The sequence below is a fragment of the Homalodisca vitripennis genome, chromosome 1, assembly GCF_021130785.1.
Source record: "Homalodisca vitripennis isolate AUS2020 chromosome 1, UT_GWSS_2.1, whole genome shotgun sequence".
NCBI lineage: Eukaryota > Metazoa > Arthropoda > Insecta > Hemiptera > Cicadellidae > Homalodisca > Homalodisca vitripennis.
Window position 1 is genome coordinate 192,957,664 of NC_060207.1, and position 19,602 is coordinate 192,977,265.

General features: G+C 33.2%; 1 protein-coding gene across 1 annotated transcript in view; it reads left to right on the forward strand.

Annotated features, from left to right (window-relative positions):
• Positions 1–243: 243 nt before the first annotated feature.
• The window catches only part of LOC124354421, a 57,159-nt gene continuing 37,800 nt past the window's right edge, over positions 244–19,602 (forward strand). Inside the window, exons 1-2 of the mRNA XM_046804865.1 lie at positions 244–304; positions 6,316–9,584. Of these exons, the coding sequence (XP_046660821.1) occupies positions 244–304; positions 6,316–9,584 (3,330 nt within the window). The remainder of the gene's footprint in view (positions 305–6,315; positions 9,585–19,602) is intronic.

Consider the following 19,602-nt stretch of genomic DNA (forward strand, 5'->3'; position numbering starts at 1 on the left):
GATAGATAAATCTATGTAAAGGATAAAAATGCGATATTGCACGGTGACTATAACTATACCGTAATCCTACAGTTGTGAAACATGTGATACGTTGAAAGAGACCGATTTTGTACTATGGCTATGAGTCTTTTGTTATGCCGTTTGGTGAACATGTATTTTAGGGTAGCTCACTGATATTGCATTAGTCTCACTATTATAATACAGATGCAGTGAAGTATGAAACGCAATATATAAGTTTAGGAAATGGCAGGAATTACCAGGTCGTTGGGGGCAGAGAGCTCCCAGAGACCGGAAGTTACCAGAGGTTAGTAGCTGTTTGAAGCCAAAGACCGGGATGTATGTCAAATTCTCGTGAGCAAGGCTGGAAACTATCAGAAGCTGGGAGCTATTAAGAAGCTCAGAACTCTCAGAGGTTAAGAGCTTTAAGGTTTCTGGAGCTTCAAAATGCTGAGTGCTACCAGAAACCGGGAGCTCCTAAAGGTCTGAACCTCGTAGAGCCCAGGATCTCCCATAATTTGAATTCTGCCAGAGGACAGCTGCTGCCAGAGCCTAAGAACTGAAGAATTGTTAAATGTCTCAGCTTTCAGAGACAACGAGCAGCCTGAGGTCGGAAGTATAAAGAGTCTCATGATGTTTAAGGAATCAGATGGTTTAGTGACGGACTTCAAGCATTAATGAAGCTGTATTGCCTATTAACCACATCGAAACTCTTCCTGAACCTTGAGGCTGGTGAGGGAAAACATGTTGTTTTTAATTTCTTTCGTTACTTTATTTGATAGGTGTAATAAAAGCAGCACACTTAGGCAGCGGCGTTAAGTACTCTCAGTTTTATTGCTATTGCATCAATAACGAGGAGGTTTTATTGCGCCTCTTAAAGGGTGTAGCAAACTTGTATCAACACAATGAGTGTACAGGTATTACCTCACAAGTAAGGGGGGGGGTGTAAAGGGGATCGGTCTCTACTTAAAAAAAACAAACAAACAAAAAACCTTTTATTTATCAAATTAATCCTGATGTTCAATTGATTGTAAATTTTTTACAAAATAGTAAATTATACTTATCAACAATGATATTTAACAATATATTTTTATGCAATACAAATTACTCTGTATAAGTTGTAGTTCGTAGTGTGATAAATTATGAATTTTCGTATTGTCGAAAAAATTAAGTTATTATTTAACCAATTTAAAACTATATATTTAACATTATAGCTGTGAGTTGGTATATATTTTTGGAACGGTTGACTTTTTACTTTTTGAAAATAGTTAAATCATTTTTTTAAATTATAGTTTTGCATAGTTATTTGGCTATGCAATGTTGTTTGGTTAGTAAACTGATTCCTAAATCTATTCCTGATTCCGCAGCCTTATTACTACGGTTATGGTCGTGGTAATGTTTAAGTATATGTATGTATGTATATATGTATGTTTAAGTATGTCATACAAATATTCCTGATCCATGATATGAATAAGCATTTTAGTCTGTAAACATATATGCACTATTTTACAACAAATCACAAGGAGTTAGTCATATTAACGACGTAGGCGTTTAAATTTGCAGTCCATAACCATTTCCAAATGTGTTTACTTCTCCAGGAATCGAACCTATGGCCTCTAAAACCATCCGAGAACGACGGGAAATCAGATATTTCAAGGCCATAGGCGTTTAAATTTACTGTAAAAAACAGTTTGTAAATTTGTATGACCTCCAGGAAACGAACCCATGGCCTCTCGGTTAGAGAGCCGCAGACTTACACCTGCCCTACGGTTAAGGTCGTAGTGTATTTAAGTACAGAATACAAATCTAAGTGTTCCATGATATTAATCATGTTTATAACATTGTTAGTGGTGATAGTTCCATTTAACTTAAATGCAATACGTTTGTAACGTAAGGTTCTCGTAATATAGTTTATGATTCTCTCAAACTGTGTCAATTACTGCCTCAATAAAGCATACACTTCCGTTTTGAATTGAGGTAGTAAATGTATATTTGACGGATTTCAGTGTGGTACTACATCTTTATCACCACATAATCTGATAAGACTTGCATGTGCTGGCTGTACGTAAACACTTTTTTTCCCAATTAAATTTGCCAGTAACATTCAGATATTGCAACACTGCTAAGATAAGTCATGCAATATTATTTTAAAAATTTTAACATTAAAATATATCACAAAATCTGATTAAATAAATAACGTGTTTGAGTTAAACAGCATATGAACTTTTATAAAATTTGTTATTGAATATTAATTGAAAATTAAAGTTATGTGACAATAATGACTTTGCATTTTTTTTTAACGAATGTTTACAAGGCTGTTCTATTATCTTAATTACACTTAAGAAACACATACCAATACTTACACCCTCTGTTTTTGTGAGGCCTTTCGATATTAAAAGTAAAGCAAGGCTATCGAAAGGCCTTACAAAGTAAAAGTTTTAAGTATTGAATTGTGTGTTTTATATGTAATTAAGTTAATAGTAGCCAATACAATGTCCATCTTCAACATTTCTGTTCTATTATCTCAATCTCCCTTTTGTCTTTACAATTAAAAAAGTTATATAACAATACAGAAGATTTTGTACTAAGACCATCTCTTGTGACATAAAAACTATTATTCCTATTTTTGGACGTTTAAAACAGTATTTCAATCAAAAATAATAACAATTAATACTTATTACTAGTAAATAGCAACAATTTCAAACATATAAACTTAATGTCGTATGACCTTGCTAATCGTTCTTATTTCGTCTTAAATCCTTACCGATTTTTTTATCGAGACAATAATTCTTAGTTCGGATTCAAGAAACCAATCTTGAAGGCTAAATCAATTTGACGTTTACATATAACTACATAAACTATATAACTAATATCTTTCAGTCTTATAAAGATTCATTTTTATCATTAGAAGGGCTAAATTATTAAGAGATTTTAAAAAATAATAAAAATCTATTTAGTAATATATATAGTTTAAGCAGATTTTCCCTCAATTTAGACTCTTTTACCCAAATTGTTATTTATTATAATAAACCTTTTTACCCTTAAGCCAGTTCAAGAACTGAACCTATACTTCCGAAAATATTTACAGCTTCCATATTAGTTACAATCAACATATAATAATTAATGGTTTCCTCCTCTTACAGTTACAAATAAGAATGTGTGCTATGTTCCATATATCGTTACAGTAAAGTGTCCTTTAATACGAGTATGTCACGACATCCCAATAGTCAGTTAAAAAAGGTCAGTCAATAAATAAACAACAATGTTTAAAACTATCCATCACCCCAAAGTACTGTTGTTTTGTCAGTTACCAAAGAGTTGTACGTTTATCATTGTAATGAGTCCTTGGAGTCTCATCTAAGTGACGTAATGATATTAAATATTTTATTAAGGCTGTATTCATTCCATAGCTTTTTAATCTTTATTCAGAACCAAACTCTTATGCATGAGTGCGTGAAACCTGTTTAAAAGATGTACTACTATAAAGTTACATTATATGTACGCTATATGTTCCAATAAAACATATATATTTTAATACGAGAATAATAATTGTATATTCCTTTATTAAGATAAGAAAGAACTTAGTAATGAAAAAGTTTCACTATTTATCCACAAGACGTATAATTTTGTTTTTCTCATTAATAAACAAACCGCTGATAACTGTTGATAGTTGACTACATAGAGCCTGTTTTATTGCCAAGTTAATTGAAAATGTTGCCAATGTATTTTCCAAGGTGGTTATATTTGTTATAAGAGTTAACTTTAAGCGTTTGTATTATTATTATTTACATATTATGCTATACGTTGCTATATTTTATTCTTTAATATGCTATAGTGTTTTATACGTACTATAGTGGATATACTGTGTCGTATAACAACCATCAATTATATTCAGACATATATGGGTCTTCGCTTGACACGAGCAAACGTTAATCATCAGTTATGTCAGACGTGTTAATAACCAATAGATACATATCACTGGAACATTTATAAGGACTCATTTCATAATTTTCAGTTGTTTTATTTTGAAATACAGTAGCTACGGTTAGATGTATTTATAAAATTACTGGCAATATATTAATGGTGTAAGCTCAACAAAATATATTAGCCACATAAATAAACTCTAGGCTCTTACGTTTAGTTGTTTTCAAAATTAAAGTTTGAAAATTCAAACACGTTCACATCTTACCTGGAACTTACAAGATAAAATCATCCGACATTCGTAAAATCACCCTTAACTATCGTAACCAAAACGGTCAGGAGTGTATCTATTCATATGGCGATCTCTACTAGGAAATTAATAAGAACAACAGTCTGACAAAATTGACGAGATACATTACAGTTGTTGTAAATGATTAGAAATTAGTTATTCAACAATAATACCTGAGTTGCACACAGATAAACAAACTGGAATTGTAAGATTAAAATCATTACTTATATACTTCATTACTTCTCTTTGGCAAAATTAAATTTTCATACCGATATTAATATACAATTCTAAAAATTATTTACACACTGCAACTTGTGGAAATAACAGTTAGTTATATTTTACGTAAAGTTAAAGTTTATTCCAATCTGAAGTTCTTGTATAATACTAGTATCAAGCATTTCAATCAAGGGTTAAAGAAAAGTACAATTTTAATAATTCATTCATGATATTCATAAAGAACATTTTTTAAGTGAATGTAAATAGACCAATAGATCACTACTGTAAATAATATTGCCTACTTCTCTATTAAAAGGAATAAAAGCCTTACATAAAATTCGTAAAAGAACCCTTTCGTAACTCTTTTTAAAAATATCACATTAATGAAGCATGACCGTTTAAATGATAATTCTTACAATTTCCATGACGACCCTAACACTAGTTATTTATAAATTCTTGAATATCGCGTTAATGCAACTTAGATAACGACTAAACAAAAATAACAGAAAGCGTCTAATTCCGACAAATCTAGGAAACAGTATTGTATATTTTATATTTAAAATCGTTAAAATTATTATTTAAGTATGACGTAAGCGTTTTTTAATTATTTTATATCTATATATATAAAAATGAAACTGTTCGTGTGTAACAGCATCACTCACAAACGGCTGGACGGATTCGCCTAATTTTTTTTTTAATTTGTTCGTCTTGATCTGTAGAAGGTTATAGGATATTTTTTATCCCTTTCCCGATTCAGGATTCCGCCCCACTGGTTACAGAAATACCCGTAAGAAATGCATTGCAGCAAACATATGTTATTAAGTGAAAGAGTCTTTTCAAATTTTTAATCAGCTGTTCTTTGTAAACATATATAATGCGACAAAAAATTGTTGTTATTTTTGACAGTAACTAAGTAAACATAAATATTTTTGACGTTTCTATGTAAACAAACATTTTTTGACATTTACAACGTGTCACAAATGTCAAATTTTTGATAAACGTGATTTGATATCTTTTTTACAATTTCCAAGAACAGTGTTATTTTCCATCAGTAAAAGGTTTAAAAAAATAGGCAAGTATTTTTGTTTTCTCATGTAAATATTCTTTGAAGAATGTTTTTCTCAACATTTTTTTTACAGAATTCCTTTGAGCAGTTTTTTGACGAATTTTATTGGAAAATAACATAATGCCGCCAAGAAAAAAAAGTGCTTTAAGCCGTCACAGCGCACGTGCGATAGCAACAAAACGAATTCGTAATAATCAAAGCAACGACCAGCGCGCAAAGGTAAACGAATTGAATCGAATACGAACATCAGCATCAAGAATGATGCTGTCGCAAGAAGAAAGAGAAACATCAAATTTGAATGATAGATTGAGAATGCAAAGTAATCAAGCGGTTGCAAACAGATCAGGCGATGCACGACTTCAACATGACATGTATAAACAAGCTTTTAATTACGATCCTTCAGCAGACTACAATCAACACCCAAAAATGAATATCGGTCACATGAATGTAACTTGCCCACATTGCCATGCACGGAAATTTCCAAACGAGGCACTAGGAATGTGTTGCAGCAACGGGAAGGTGTATCTGCTACCACTTCAAGAACCTCCTGAGCCACTTTTGTCTTTAACATCCGGAACAACTCCCGACTCTAAACGTTTTCTACAGGATATACTAAAGTACAACTCTTGCTTTCAGATGACATCTTTTGGGGCAACCAAAGTAGTGACACATGCGGGATACATGCCTACGTTTAAAATTCAAGGACAGGTTTATCATCAAGCCGGGTCATTATTACCTGAACGCAATCAAGATCCACGATTTTTACAAATATATTTTACCGGAAATAACGACATTCAAATTGATCAACGGTGTGGAAATATTCCAGGAGTCGACCGCAAAATCGTAGATTCATTACAACAGATGCTACAAGAAAAAAACAATTTGGTTAGAATGTTCAAAAATGCTTTACAACGAATGCCAAGCGATGAATATAAAATTGTTATCAGAGCAGACAAAACACCAACAGGAGAGCACGAAAGACGTTTTAATGCCCCAACATCTGATGAAGTTGCAGTTATAATTGTCGGCAATGAATTTGATAAACGGGATATTGTTCTACAAAAACGGAGTAATTTGTTGCAGCGCATTTCAGAAACTCACCGTTCTTATGATGCTCTACAATACCCGTTACTTTTTTGGGAAGGCGAAGATGGATACAATTTCAACATTTATCAGATTGATGCAGTGACACATGCCGCTACAAATAAAAAGGTTTCAGCAATGAATTACTACGCTTATCGTATAATGGTGAGAGAGGGGCATAATCATCTGTTACGTTGCGGACGACTGTTTAAACAAGTCTTGGTGGACATGTATGCAAAAATTGAAAGTGAACGTTTATCATTTCTGCGATGGAATCAGAAAAGACTACGTGCAGAAGAATATATTCACCTTAGGGACGCAATATCGAGAGATGCAAATGCAGAAGATATTGGAAAAATCGTCATTTTACCTTCGTCATTTACCGGCAGTCCTAGACATATGCATGAATATACACAAGATGCTATGATGTATGTCAGAAGTTACGGTCGCCCGGATTTATTTATAACTTTCACGTGCAATCCAAAATGGGTTGAAATTGAGTCCCTTCTGCTTCCTGGACAGACTGCGGGAGACAGACATGATCTGACAGCAAGAGTTTTTAAACAAAAACTAACAAAACTGATGGATGCAATAGTCAAATTGAGAATATACGGGGAAGTTAGATGCTTCATGTATACTATTGAATGGCAAAAAAGAGGTTTACCACATGCACACATTCTCATTTGGTTGAAAGAAAAAATTCATTCGGACCACATAGACAAGATTATATCAGCCGAAATACCAGACAAAGAAGAAGATCCTCTTTTATTTAACATAATCACTTCAAGCATGATTCACGGCCCTTGCGGAAATTTAAATCCTACATCCTCCTGCATGAAAGATCGACAGTGCACGAAAAGATATCCACGCTCTTTTTTGCTCGAAACTCAAACTGGACAAGATGGCTATCCACAGTATAAAGGAAGAAAACCAGAAGACGGAGGACATGTAGCAGTAGGCAAGATCAAACAAAGAGAAGTGCAAATTGACAACCGTTGGGTGGTACCATACACTCCCTTGCTTTCAAAAACCTTCCAGGCACATATAAACGTAGAATACTGCAACTCTGTCAAATCGATCAAATACATATGCAAATATATAAACAAAGGCAGCGATATGGCAATGTTTGGAGTCAGTAACGACAATGATGAAATAAGTTTATATCAGATGGGACGATACATTTCAAGTAATGAGGCAGTTTGGAGAATTCTGAGTTTTCCAATACACGATCGCCATCCCACAGTTGTCCATCTGGAAAACGGCCAAAGAATTACGTTTACACCCCAGAATGCGGCTCAATTGGCAGCCGATCCGCCACATACTACCTTGACTGCCTTCTTCAAATTATGCACCGAAGACCCGTTCGCAAAGACACTGTTATATCCAGAAGTTCCACAATACTATACGTGGAACATATCGAAAAAACAATTTTATCAAAGGAAACAAGGTGTTAAAGTACCTGGAACAACGATAAGAAGAAGTGATGCTCTAGGCCGAGTATACACAGTACATCCTAACAACGCCGAATGTTTTTACTTGCGAATGCTTTTGCATGTTGTAAAAGGGCCGACATCTTTCGAACATATACGCACTGTTGAAGGTGAGGTTTGTTCCACATATCGACAAGCGTGCCAGAAATTGGGACTTCTAGAAGATGATCAACATTGGGATACGGCATTGTCCGAAGCAGCTGCAATATCTATGCCCTGTCAGATGCGTCTTCTATTCTCAATTATTTTAACAACCTGTGCTCCATCCGATCCAATGGCTTTGTGGGAAAAACATCGCGATTCTCTTAGCGAAGATTATTTATTGCAACTGCGTAGAACTGCGAACAACTTCGATTTGCAAATGTCAGATATTCTTTACAACAAAGCGTTAATAAATATCGAAGATACATGTCTGTCCATCGTCAACAAACCTCTTCAGGAATTAGGACTCCTTTCACCACCAAGAGACGACATTGACATAGTGGATACTGATGTTGTACGCGAGACCAACTACAATCGAGATGAACTACATAGATTTGTAGAGACTAACGTACCTCTTTTGGTAGGACAGCAAAGAACGTCATATAACATAATTATGGATCGAATTTCAACTCAAAAGGGAGGTATATTCTTTCTCGATGCTCCAGGGGGAACAGGAAAAACGTTCCTCATTAACCTCATACTTGCACAAGTGCGAAAGAATGGCGATATCGCACTTGCTGTTGCGTCCTCTGGAATAGCCGCAACTCTTTTGGCAGGAGGAAGAACTGCGCATTCAGCGCTAAAATTACCGTTGGATTTTTGTGCAACTGATACGCCAATTTGCAACATCAAGAAAAATTCTGGACAAGCCACTGTTCTAAAAACATGCAAGGTTATCATTTGGGTCGAATGCACGATGGCAAACAAAAAAGCTCTTGAGGCTTTGGATAGGACTCTGCAAGATCTGAGGGGTCAAGAAGCAACAATGGGAGGAGCACTCTTGCTACTAGCTGGAGACTTTCGTCAAACTCTTCCTGTTATTCCAAGAGGAACTCCAGCAGATGAACTTAATGCGTGTCTCAAGTTATCATATTTATGGAGGCGAGTTCAGATATTGACGCTCACAACAAACATGCGTGTTCGCCTGCAAAGTGATGCGGCCTCACAAGAATTTTCGGAACGGCTTTTGCAAATTGGAAATGGAACCTTCATGAATTCGCCAGGCAATTACTCCATAACATTTCCAGAGGACTTCTGCAATTTGGCTGAATCAATCAATGATGTTGTTAACAGTGTTTTTCAAGACATTGCCACTAATTACAAAAATCACGGATGGCTTAGAGAAAGAGCGATTCTAGCACCACGAAACGATCAAGTAACTAATCTAAACATATCTATTCAAGACAAGCTACCGGGAGCTGTGACGACGTACAAGTCCATCGACACCGTCATTGATCCAGAACAAGCTGTACACTACCCTGTGGAGTTTTTAAACTCACTTGAACCATCAGGAATGCCGTCACATCAATTACTCTTGAAAGTAGGATCACCGATAATGATGTTGAGAAACTTACGACCACCAAAATTGTGCAACGGCACTCGACTAACCGTCAAAAATTTACATCCAAATATCATTGAAGCAACGATTTTGTCGGGAACATCTGCCGGGGAAGATGTCTTCATCCCTCGCATCCCCTTAATTCCATCCGACTTGCCATTTGAATTTAAGAGACTTCAGTTCCCCGTTCGACTTGCGTTCGCAATGACGATTAATAAGGCACAAGGACAATCACTTAACGTCGCAGGAATCCATCTGGAACCCTCATGTTTCTCGCACGGTCAATTATACGTCGCTTGCTCAAGAGTCGGAAACCCGAAGAACCTTTATATTTATGCTCCAAATAATACAACTAATAACGTTGTTTACCAAAACGCATTAAAATAAACAAAAAACTTTTATAATAGATTTTATGATATGCTACGATGTATTAGTAGAGCAATAAATTAATTGGAAAAACGTATAATAAAATTAGTATTTCTTTTCGATGCTTGATTGATGTACCCCTCTCTACTGCCACGCGAGCGGAGCCGCGGGTTTAGGCTAGTTTTGTTTATTTAAGATGCGAAGCTGAAAAAAAAACCTCTCAATGCACTTAGTCCTAAAAGAACCTTTTGCGGTTGCTTCCAGATATTGAAGATAATTAACGGTAGGAGTAGGGTTCGTCTCTCGTAAAAATCTAGCAAAAAGGATAGAAAGCATTATATTTCAGTCATGTCATCTTGGAAGAACGAAATGCTTAGCGACCCGGGGACTGTACTCCCTCATGCATAGCAGCATCTTTTATCATTCAGGAGCTCTATTCACCTAAACAGTAATCAACGCAGTAGACCAAACCTATAGATCTACCATTACATCCCAGTATTTCCACATTAGCGGTTAATGATGCCGCTGGTGGACACACATTTTTTTGATCAGATATAACTAACACGTTGGATTTTGCTGCACGTACCCAGTTTAGGTTTAACTGCTAAATACCACCCAGAAGTGAATCCCCCACCCAGAAGGGGATAGTAAAAAATTAATTCTGCCCAATTCCAAGTTTATTACCAACTTTAAACATACCATAATATTTTACAAATAAAATGGTGTTATCTTGTACTGTCTGGTTTCACTGTAATTTTAACTTCAACAATCAATGTTTTGGAAGTATTAATTGGTACATTAAAATATTTTGATGAGTATTGAAATAGATATATTTATATTTATTATCCGTTAACAAAAATCAGCTATCAGTTTCTGAAATACAATATTATATTATACAAATAAAAACAGTTGTATTGATTTTCAATATAAACTGAACTATGTCGCTTAAAAGTTTTTTCTGAAATAACTAGGCGCTTCCTGTAGTATTTTTTAAATCCCATCTAATTTTTCACTAAAGCGATACTCGGATATTGCCATGGTAATAATAAGCAGTGTAAGAATTATTATTTAAAACTGTCACGGTTATCTAATATAATATTTCAAAGAAAGTCACGGAAGGATTATTTTATGAAATTTATGTATGGCTAGCTTTCATTACTTCTAAGTGTGAAGTAGTCAATCAGGTTTGTATATAAGTTTGCTGAATATAACAAGGTATACAATCATATATATTCTAACTAGTAACCTTTCCAGTTTATCATTGACAGAGTAAACACTTTATACTTGAAAATAAATGTATTACTTTAATCCTAGCCTTTGAAAAGACTAACCCTCTTCATTGTACTTGTTACCATTGCAATATTAATGCGTACGCAGTATAGATTACAACTCTCATTTTAACATTGAATGAAAAAGTGACGAGTATCTTTTTATGCCATTCGGAACATCAATCATGCTCTGTCCTGCCAAAGTGAGCTTATCGCTCACATTTTTAGTGATAAACACCACTGGGAGTAGAGTTAACTTTAATATTGTAGCTACTACATATTATGTAATCGACTAATAGGTGAATCTCTAAGTATATTTTTCAGTTATTTCAGTAGTTTAATTCGTAGTATGTTTAGTACTGCATAATAAAAAGCCTGGGTTTTCTTAAAGTCGATAGAGGAAAATTTATTTTAAAAAAAATAAATCAATGATCGTTTTTGCTAGTTTTGATGAAGTGGTTGGCTGACGCTCTTTTAACATTTATTTTAAACTGAAAAAATGGTCTGAGAAATCATCGTTTAATGTGAAATCCGTTTAAACCGCGTCATTTCCAACTTCTCCCAAAATAACGAAACTGAAAAAACAAAATTTTAGAGGAAATTGTCTATAGGTTTAGGTAAATCAAGTTAAGAGATATAAAATCCCTATTTGATTCCGGCTCCTGAAATATTACTAGTTATACTCGTATTTTGTTCTAAAATAATAAAACACTTTTAACAACATAAAAGGCTAATAATTTAAAATGTATTACACCTTGATAAATAAGGTTACTAGTATTGTTTTTCAAAAGAACCACTTTTGAACACATATACAGTTGTAGAGTTCTACAGTATATTACTAGTGAATACAACTAATGGAACATATTCAGACACACGTGGGAGTCTGCGCTTGACATGAGGAAACATTAGTCATCAGTTATGTCAGAACTGTGAACACCCAATATAGACATAACAGTTATTGTGGATATTGTTCAAGCTCATAACATATCTAACACGTGTCTGTCATATGTGAGAAAATAACAGCAGATACAGTTTGTTTCCGTTGTTAAGAATCCTGTTAAGATTGAATTAGAGCTGTATAACTGTTGGTATTATTTAACGTTTATACATATTTCTTACATTTTGCATGATTTCAGAACCAATGTTCATATAAAATAATCAAAGGAGGTACCAATGTCAAAAAATCACCTTGAAGAGATTATTGGTAATTACTTGAATATTACTTTACCCTGGACATGAAATATTAAAATGTCTTATTGTTTAAGTTTTTTTCTTAGCAATTATCTAATTTGTCATTTAGTTGTAACCATTAGTTATTAGTTTACCAATCTCATTTAGAATGTTTTATTACACCTGTAATAAAACACCAAAAATTATGGAGTAATGAGTTACAGAATGGAAAAACAGGTATAGGTCGGATAACCTAAAATCGGTTAAATCAGAAACAGGATAAAGCAACCTCAGACTGCTTAATTTGTTTTTAATTGCAGGAATTTAATTTATTATACAATAATACAACATGCATTAATATATGTGTAGTTATTAACAAATACGAACTCCTAGTACTTATAATCGTAAGAAGCAGTACAAAAACGCATAAATGGAGAGACGTGAGGTGAATTTAATCTCTCGAAGGTTCGTCGTTGAAGTAGCGGAGGTCTCCTAATCGAGTCTTCCTGGAAGGGCTTGTTAATCCGATGGTCGGTTGATCTGGGGGTAGTTAAGAGGAAACCAACTGTATTTGGTTTATTGGAATCTTGGAATTATTGATCAATGGTTTGTCTGGCGCAAATTCTTGTGCAAAACGATGGAAACGTTAACGGTTTCATTGTTTCGTAGCATATGGAGTGTTTAAACCAGAGTAAGAAAACAAATAATTAGTTTTTCATTTACTCTATATTCACCTGCAGCTTTTGGTTATTCAGACATGCCAATTAAGGTACATTATGTAATTATTGTAGTTACTGGGAAGCACAGTATACTAATAATAGACGAGCTGGTAAAAACCACACGCTCTCCACTGTTATTACTAGTGTAATAATAATATAAACCACCGCAGCACTCCCTTTGCAATAATCCATAATAACAATGATAAGGTCAATTAAACGATAATTATTTACAAATTGATACTAAAATATCATATGCACTACTAAATGAAAACAATTGGCCTTCTCCTTCTTCCCCATTTCAATGATTGAATTGTAATATCTAAAATGTATATAAAACGTTAATCTTCATCAAGTGAGAGAGATAGGGAGGCAATAGAATGACATAATAAAATTTGGCAAGCAAAGTTGATCTTAATAAATTAACGTGTATTTTTTATACAAAACTGCATTGCCATCTTTATATGTTACTAAATGTACAACACTGCATTGTAATGTAACATATAACGATGAAAAATATCCGAAATATTATTATGATTTTAAATCTTTCAGCCTTTACACGAAATCCTTCTAATTTTCATTTTATTTTCCCTACTTAAATATATATTATACAGGGTGACAATTAAGTCTGGAACCCCCTTTTTAATTTTTGAACCACAATAGAAAGAAATACCAAAGTTCAAACGAGCTTACTGGTGATAGTAACGCACACATCTGCCCAATTACCGACCAGATATTCCCTTTGGGGGACGGTCCACAAGGAGTCAGACAAAATTCTTAAATAGCAGCATAGGTCAAGTTTGGTATCAAATTAAAAGTCTCACTTAGCAGAGTACAATGCCGCAAACCGGACTTCAAAAGGTGGATTTATTCAGTAGTTATAGCTATTTGAATTTTATAACAATTTAACAATGTAAATTATTAAGTATTACAAGTAAACACCAATTTTTAAGTACCTGTGATCAAAGTAAGTGTTCAAAATGTTCCCCTCCCATCGTCTGGCAATGTCCTAGGCGGTTTTAAAACCATCCACTGCATTTTTAAGGTAGTCACGAGGAATATCTTGAGCTTCTTGGACTATGAGATTTCTTAGGTGCGCCAAATCTCGAGGCTTAGTACGATAAACTTTATCTTTGAGGTATCCCCAAAGAAAAAAATCCAGCGGAGATAAAGCAGGGGAACGAGCAGGCCACTCTACTGCACCACGTCTTCCAATCCATCTGTGATGGAATATTGTATCCAAGTATTCTCTAACAAGGAGAGCAAAGTGTGGTGGCGCGCCATCTTGTTGGAAATAAATTCTTTGAAATTGTCGACCAAGAGCAGCTTGTAGTGCAGGAATTATCTCATTTTGGAGCATTGCTAGATACGAGTCACCATTTAAATTACCATTGATAAATAATGGGCCCATAATTTGATTTCCTATAATACCTGCCCAAACGTTAAGTTTCTGTGGATGCTGTGTATGACTCAATCTGCCACTTTCACATTCTAACAGTAATTGTGTTATTGGTAATAATTATTGATTCCTGGCTTTGATTACTACATTGTTAGATGATGGGAGGGGAACATTTTGAACACTTACTTTGATCACAGGTACTTAAAAATTGGTGTTTACTTGTAATACTTAATAATTTACATTGTTAAATTGTTATAAAATTCAAATGGCTATAACTACTGAATGAATCCACCTTTTGAAGTCCGGTTTGCGGCATTGTACTCTTCTAAGTGAGACCTTTAATTTGATACCAAACTTGACCTATGCTGCTATTTAAGAATTTTGTCTGACTCCTTGTGGACCGTCCCCCAAAGGGAATATCTGGTCGGTAATTGGGCAGATGTGGGCGTTACTATCACCAGTAAGCACGTTTGAACTTTGGTATTTCTTTCTATTGTGGTTCAAAAATTAAAAAGGGGGTTCCAGACTTAATTGTCACCCTGTATATTTATGGTATACGGGACATCTATATAATTGTTGCACCTAACGTATAAAGTTTCAAATTGAAGTTTTTACTTACTTTTGATTAAAATTTCAATTGATATAGATTATTATACTATTGATGTTGTGTATCCATAAACATGGAATACATTACAGTTATTGCCAATATAAAGGTACCTATGTAACAAAAATTGTATTAGTAAACTTTTTATAAAAAGCCTTTTTATTTTTCAATTTTGTGTGAGATTTACAAACAACTCAAATAAGGTTTTTGTCTAAAACTGAGCCTATGTGCTTGAACATTTTCTTTTCAGATAATATATAACTTGATTTCTAGTCAAAATCCAGATTGGCAGTCTAGACCTTCCAAAATTAATTGTGTTAGTAATTGAGAAACGTTTATCATAGTTTGGCACTTGTCATGTACTGTGAATATTTATTAACTGGTACATCAATATATACTGTAGATCACTAAATATTCATAAAGCTATAACTTTCATTATGACACTTTTAAAGTACTTAGTAATACGATTAAATAAAAACATGGAGTTAATTTACTACGTTTACATCGACTCATGTTTATCATAAATAATATTCAGCTTTATGTTTTTCACTGTCCTTTAACTTATGTAAAATATGTTAATTAAATTCTACTCCGAATACAAAATAATGGTATACAAGTTTTTATATCACAAATCTATTTTAGTTAAAATGTAATAATGTATTTATGGTTTTATTATTATTACAACCCCAAATATAATTGATGCGTGTACATTGAAATTATCTATTACATATTGTGTAACACTAGATGACAGAAACATAACTCACATTTTCATATATAGAAGTAAGAAGTAATAATACCAAGCTACTGAAGCATTAACACAAACACCAAACTTGATATTCGACATCTACAATGCCGTCGGGCATCAGAACGTGATGTGAACACTGAAGTGTGCTGCGGGTATTGCCTACGACTTATCTAGGGCGCAAAGAGCACCGCTTTTAAGTTGTGATGAGTATAGAAAAACAATCCGCCTGTATGTTGCGTACCTCTATGTAGTAATGTAACTTTAAAGGAAAGCCTTTTTATATTTTTGTCATTAAATAACCGTACTACAACTAAATTATATACAAATACATGGCATATACTGGTTAAACTTATGTGTTATATATTAAATGATATTAATTCATGTATCCAGAAATGGTGGCCTACTATTGAGAAATCCCAGAGATTACCCCTTTATTTAAAATTTTCTTCCAGACTTCGTCGTCAGACGTCATCGATCAGCTGATCTCCGATAGAAGAGTTAAATCTTGCCATTATAAAACTACTACAGTTCTGAAATGAGGTAACAATACATTTTAAAAACAAGACCTTTTGGCTCACCAATCTCGAGAGTTGGGTATTAAAAATATATTTCTAAAATATTCATTCAGATAAACGTTAATTTATTATATAGATAATGTTTTACTACAAATAGCATATCCACTTAAAGTTAATTTTTCTAAGCATTATTCTAGTACAAAATATCGGTAATATGCATACGATAAAGTAAATGTTCAGAAGCCAAAATAATTATTTGATAATGCAAAACGTTGTCTAGAGCCTATGATCGTCATATATTTCATCTTCTCGAGATCAAACGTTACTACAATATTGAAAGCAACAATTTATCTCGTGTAATTGTTAACAAAAGGTACTTATAATTTTTGTTAACTTGGCTGTTGGCAGAATTGGATTCTGGCTGAACCGTTCCAAGACAATAACTTCACACAGCCTCCGTGTATATCACGACTGAATGGGACAGTCTCTATTGGTTGCTACTGGCTTTGTTCCATCAAACACATCTGTGCGGTCAACAGCTGGCCTTATTACTCCATAATAATATTCATAAGTCTTTCTAAATTTTCTGAACTGATTTTAAAATCACGTGTTTAAAAAATATATTAAGTCCCAAAAGAATAATATTTTCTTGGCTTTTATTCCTTCCGATGTTACAGATGTTTAAGCCTGTTTCACTTTAATACATATTTTAAAACCATGATGTCCATAATAATACTTAACAAAAATCTAACACAAATAAAAGAACTTTATTTAAAAATCTTCTACGTTTAAAAATATTTATTTCATACGAAACATAAGAGTCTACAATATTTATGTACAACTAGGTAATGTTTTGATAAACTATGCTAAATATAATAATATAATCGTTCTGTTATAAAAACAATTTCCACATTAACGTACTAATCAAGATCAATTCCCTTTTCCCTGTTGGAAAGTTAACAGGTATAGCGTTAATTATTATAGCAAAAAATTACTCAAACAATGAAATAATTAATTATGTTTGAATTTATCTGCTAAAAGTGCACTTCTGTTAGTATATGTTGCCACATTTAAAATTCAAAACTATACTCAAAGATAGCAGTAACCTCGTGATCTTGCACAACAGTCTTTTTCATTACAAAGCACGTACTTCTGCAACAGTAAATATTGCTAAACAATGAGACGTGTCTCTTAGTGATCCCTTAGTTTCTAGAACAACATTGCTTGAGCTAAAAGTATTATCTTATTTAAAGTATGTCTGTGATTAGATACGTTATTAATTGTATTATTAATTTAGGTTGCAAAAGAAATAATAAAAAAATGTGGCTGAAAGAGTGCTGTAACCTTGTAACATGTCCTTTAAAGTCCTTTTTATTAGAAATTTAGTGATTATGCAATATTTAATGTTACTAAGTAATAAGATATGCCTTTAAATGATTTCTTAATATTCTAGGAAGACATTTCTAGAACAGAAATCATTATTGCGCCTGTAACAGAAATTTATTTAACCATGTTCTTATTCGTGACGAAATAGAAGGATATCAATATCATATAAAATGCTTATAGAATTCCTTAGCTTTAGAAAATATGAATTTTCAGTATATTGTAACAGAAAGGGAAATTCTCATACATTTGTTTAGCAACGTGGTTGTAAAAATTAGATATTCAACTACAAAGAATTGACTTACAAACAATAAATGTGCAAAATTCCTTATGTCTATGGTTTATATTTTCTGTTTTTAAACGAATAAATAACAGATATTCTTTAATATATTTTAAACTATAATAAACTGTGGTGGTCTCAGTTACAATAATATTTCCTGGTGCTTTCAATATATAAACAAAATTAAACTTATATTTAATTCATAAGTCCATTGTACTGGCGACCATCTTGATTGTTTAACAATTATAAGGCTCTTACACTTGTATGACCTTATTTTTAGTCATACAAATATGAGAGATGATTCATTTTTAAGAAATACCTAATACTCATCCAAAAGCTTTTTTCAATACTTTTAATATTTTTATATTTTATCGTTTAACTGTTATAAAATTAAACATAAAAAACATTTGTTATGCATATATTTAACTATATCTTTAATAACGTTATTATAAAAATAATAGAATAAGCTCTTAAGGTTTAATTATAAGGGGGGAAATTCAAGGTTATTTTATTACAGCGCTATTAACCTTCTGAGCCTGGTGAAAATTAACGATATATGATGAAGAGATCGGTCGTGACTGATAGAAGCGGACACGGGGAAAATCTTTACACCAAGATTTGTGATTTTAATCACTAGTTTTACTATCCATAAGTCAATGAGTCATCCATGGGTCTTTTATATAAGTAATGCATACATCTCACTATATATGTAACACGTCTGATACTTAACCAGATTAAAAGTCGCCCCGGGAATCCAACTCAGTTCATTAGTTATATAAATTTAATATTATATGCTTCATTTTATTTTTACATTACATCATAGTTACAAACTTAGAATGTGGGCTGGTAATCCAAGCTCTTAAACTGGTAATTCTAGCTGGTTGCTTGTAATAAAGAACCCATATTGGTCGCTTCACAGGGCACTGGGCATAGGCTGGCTAAGCTGTAATCAATCGTGAGATAGTTCCGCAGCCTGTATAAGTGGTTATGTATTATTCACAGTTACCGTTTCACATTTGATAATTTAAAATAGCCCTTCACAGAGAGGCTTGCTATTTAAAGATGAAGATGTTATAAAACTTTGGTGTAACCGTGTATTTGAATGTTGAATCGGTCGAAAGTGCAGTATAGAAACAGCAAAATATAAGAGACAGACACACTATGTTACTGAAACCTGCTAAAACTTTTCTACCCATTCATAAAGTCATTACATTCATGTATATTACACCTTATAATATATTTCTGAACTATCATCGACTCTAAATTTATGTGTCTTGTGTCTCATAACGAATACTACATGTTACACATTAGAAATAAACTAAAACAAAATATTTCCTTTAGTAAACATAACTCCTACCTTTATAGAGTATTGATATGGGTATTTGTCTTTTATAGCTCGATAATCTGGACATTTGTCCAGCAATTATATTGAAGAGCGGATTTGATCAAATATCGTTTCCTATAAAATATGTATAGCTAAAATGTGACTACTACTTAAGCAGCAAAGTATTAGTCTTTTTGTTTTTACTGTACATTATCTTAAATTTAGGCAAT